At 37.9% G+C, this 3,336-nt stretch overlaps 1 protein-coding gene and 1 long non-coding RNA gene across 2 annotated transcripts; both read right to left on the bottom strand.

Moving 5' to 3' along the window:
- Positions 1 to 924: 924 nt before the first annotated feature.
- Positions 925 to 1,843, bottom strand: LOC108601121. The gene is made up of 3 exons (XM_017989041.2): positions 1,605 to 1,843; positions 1,394 to 1,544; positions 925 to 1,335 (listed from the first exon to the last, which is right to left on the bottom strand). The coding sequence occupies exons 1-3, from the start codon at positions 1,719 to 1,721 to the stop codon at positions 1,295 to 1,297; spliced, it is 309 nt and encodes a 102-aa protein (XP_017844530.1). The 5' UTR covers positions 1,722 to 1,843; the 3' UTR covers positions 925 to 1,294.
- A 132-nt stretch (positions 1,844 to 1,975) lies between these two features.
- Positions 1,976 to 2,866, bottom strand: LOC117134793. Its single transcript, XR_004458849.1, has 2 exons — positions 2,650 to 2,866; positions 1,976 to 2,589 (listed from the first exon to the last, which is right to left on the bottom strand). It is a non-coding gene; the product is annotated as an uncharacterized LOC117134793 (long non-coding RNA).
- Positions 2,867 to 3,336: the final 470 nt, after the last annotated feature.

Consider the following 3,336-nt stretch of genomic DNA (forward strand, 5'->3'; position numbering starts at 1 on the left):
CGCATTTTGAAACACAAACTTTCTGCTCTTGGCGCCAAGTTGCTAACAAAAGTTTTGATGCGTATTGGGTTAATGCTGAGAGTGGGCTCCTGTTCACAGGATATGATGTGTGTTGGAACTATCCACGCACATGTTGTAGCTGTGTCGACTTCATTTCAACAGCAAGTCGACAACAACTGTGCGGCGCATAAACAAACCCGGAAACTACGATCAATTGTCGGATAGTTGTCGTCGTCGGGAAGCGTGTGCGCTTAAAACTTTAAAATACAGTTATGTCTGTTTGTGTGTGTGTGTGTGTGTTGCGCAGGTGGAAAATTTATAATTTGCAAAATTGCCACGCATGTTGGCAGCATGTTAAATGGCCAGGCCAGTTATCCAGCCAAGCAGGCAGGCAGGCAGGCAGGCTGTCGTTAGAGCCGCTTGGCTGGCGGCTTAAATTATGTTAACCTCAAACGAGCCGCCACGTCGCTGCACCTGCATATGCCTGCTGCCCTGACCCTGACAGCGACCCCCAACTCGAGAGCCCAAGCACCCAGAACGACCCGAGTAGCCGTGTACAAAGTTCGATTTAAAGCCTCGTTTATTTAGCCAACCAAGCGGTGTCGGAGTCGTTTGGGTCGTTGCTTGCATGTTGCAAAAGTTGTTGCCGTTGCACAACCGCATGCCACAACATGTAGCAACTCGAACTACAGCTTGGGGCGCCTCCTATGTATGCCCCACTTGGCAATTGCCAAAACTATTTGTTTACATATTTAGACCATGCGAAAAAGGCAGGCATGTTGTCAAGTCTTGTTTACTGTGAAATATGTGCATTTAAATGCAGGTTGGTGCCACAAGTTCACACACACACACACACACACACACACACACGCACGCACGCACACACACTCACTTATATATATATGTAGTGTATGTAAATTAAAAGATTAAAGCATTCATTAAAGTTTCGGCGCAGCCAACTTTTTTTTGACTTCACTTCATGAATTTCAAGATCCCTTTTTTTTGTTGATCTAAATTTGTGTGCTGTCTGAAACAAATCTCCAAAGAGTGATAAAAACGGTAATTGCATAGACTCCATAAGTTATTCTTAAGCGTTGAGATTTACCAGTGCAGTAATCTGCTCTTTGCTCAATCCATTGAATATCCTCAGGAATTCCAATTCGTCTTGCGGCATTCGAAAGTTCATCTTTTGTTGAGTCACTAATCTCACGGACTCGTGACAATATGACGTAGCTTGGCATAGGTGAGCTAAGAGACCCTCCGCATAATATTACCATATTTTGTGGCTCTACTGCTAATACCTTCGCATCAATAGCTTCGTGCCTATTAGCAAACCTTAATAATCCAAGGCGTGTAAGATTATTCCACGGCCACCACAAATATCTAAAATTACTTTTATACGTTTTGTCCTTGTCTCCCTTGTAGAAACCTGAAAGTCCAAAATCAAGTTGATCTTGTGTGCTCGCCAGCGACACTGAGACATTGAAGCATGTGATGTTATCTTCATAAGATCCTCTCCCCACATAATACCACATGCCACTCAACTAATTGTAAATAAAAATTAATAAAGCTTTTCTTTTCCAAGCATTAGCACAAAAACTCACACTAGGTGCATCATCAGGAATTGGAACCATAGGTGCTGAATGGCAATTATAGAATGATTGAACACAACTAATCCAACAAAACGGCAACATCAGCAAAAAAAATAGTTTGTATACCATATTGAGATTTGTGCTTTATTCGAAGTTAAAAGGTTGTTGTAAACTGTAATTTCTCAAATATTTTAGGCAAGCATAAAGCTAATTTTGAATAATTTTAGTTTCGATATAGGCCAAAAAAAAAAACGACATATGTCTCAGAGATTTTGATAATAAATGGGAAACCCTACATAAGATTTCACAAATTTCTAATCTTACTATTTAAAAGCCAACTAAGTACAAATTTTTGTATTTTAAATATACAATAAAAAAATGAGTTGAGTTGACGAACTTACTAAGTGTATTTAATATTATTTTAAAGAGTTTGCAAGCACAAAAGCTACTCCAACTTTTTTTTTGTTGATCTAAATTTGTGTGCTGTCTGAAACTAAACAAATATCCAAAGAGTGATAAATACGGTAATTGCATAGACTCCATAAGTTATTCTTAAGCGTTGAGATTTACCAGTGCAGTAATCTGCTCTTTGCTCAATCCATTGAATATCCTCAGGAATTCCAATTCGTCTTGCGGCATTCGAAAGTTCACCTTTTGTTGAGTCACTAATCTCTCGGTCTCGTGACATTATGATGTAGGACGATGCTGTATTGATCCCCATGCATAACATTACCATATTTTGTGGCTCTAATGCTAATACCCTCATATCAAAAGTGAAGCGATTAAAAACCAGAGTCGCACCTCCAAGGCGTGTAATATTATTCCACCCAATGAATTTATAATCAGATTTACTTTTATACGTTTTGTCTTCCTTCTTGTAAAATGAAATTCCAAAATCAAGTTGATCTTGTGTGCTCTTCAGCGACACTGAGGCATTGAGGCATGTGATGTTATCTTCAAAAGATCCTCTCCCCACATAATACCACATGCCACTCAACTAATTGTAAATAAAAATTAATAAAGCTTTTCTTTTCTAAGCATTAGCACAAAAACTCACACTAGGTGCATCATCAGGAATTGGAACCATAGGTGCTGAAAAGCAATTATAGAATGATTGAACACAACTAATCCAACAAAACGGCAACATCAGCAAAAAAAATAGTTTGTATACCATATTGAGATTTGTGCTTTATTCGAAGTTAAAAGGTTGTTGTAAACTGTAATTTCTCAAATATTTTAGGCAAGCATAAAGCTAATTTTAAATAATTTTAGTTTCGATATAGGCCAAAATAAAAACGAAATATGTCTCTGAGATTTTGATAATAAATGGGAAACCCTACATAAGATTTCACAAATTTCAAATCTTACTATTTAAAAGCCAACTAAGTACAAAGTTGGCCAACTAAGTTGAGTTGACGAACTTACTAAGTGTATTTAATATTATTTTAAAGAGTTTGCAAGCACAAAAGCTACTCCAACTATAGATACTTCAATCACACATATACATACAATTGCACTCATTCTCAGATACTTAAATGGAGTCGACAATAGTGAGGCCAAACATTTTTTCTGGATCCCACGGCAATCCAATCCGCACATTTAAAATATTTGCGCAATCAAAATTAATGCAACTGTCATGTTTTTGAGCCACTGTTTGGGGGTGCAGCAGCCCACTCTGCAGGATGCTTTAGTGTACTCGGGAAATGTATTTTGGCGTTAAATGCAAATACACTTTAGAAATGAA

This window comes from Drosophila busckii, chromosome 3L, assembly GCF_011750605.1.
Source record: "Drosophila busckii strain San Diego stock center, stock number 13000-0081.31 chromosome 3L, ASM1175060v1, whole genome shotgun sequence".
Classification (NCBI taxonomy): domain Eukaryota; kingdom Metazoa; phylum Arthropoda; class Insecta; order Diptera; family Drosophilidae; genus Drosophila; species Drosophila busckii.

Coding starts and splice junctions, on each gene's coding strand:
- LOC108601121 (XM_017989041.2), bottom strand. CDS start 1,721: ATGGTATACAAACTATTTTTTTTGCTGATGTTGCCGTTTTGTTGGATT. Junction 1,545..1,604: donor TTCCTGATGATGCACCTAGT/GTGAGTTTTTGT, acceptor ATTTACAATTAG/TTGAGTGGCATGTGGTATTA. Junction 1,336..1,393: donor CAAGGACAAAACGTATAAAA/GTAATTTTAGAT, acceptor TGGATTATTAAG/GTTTGCTAATAGGCACGAAG.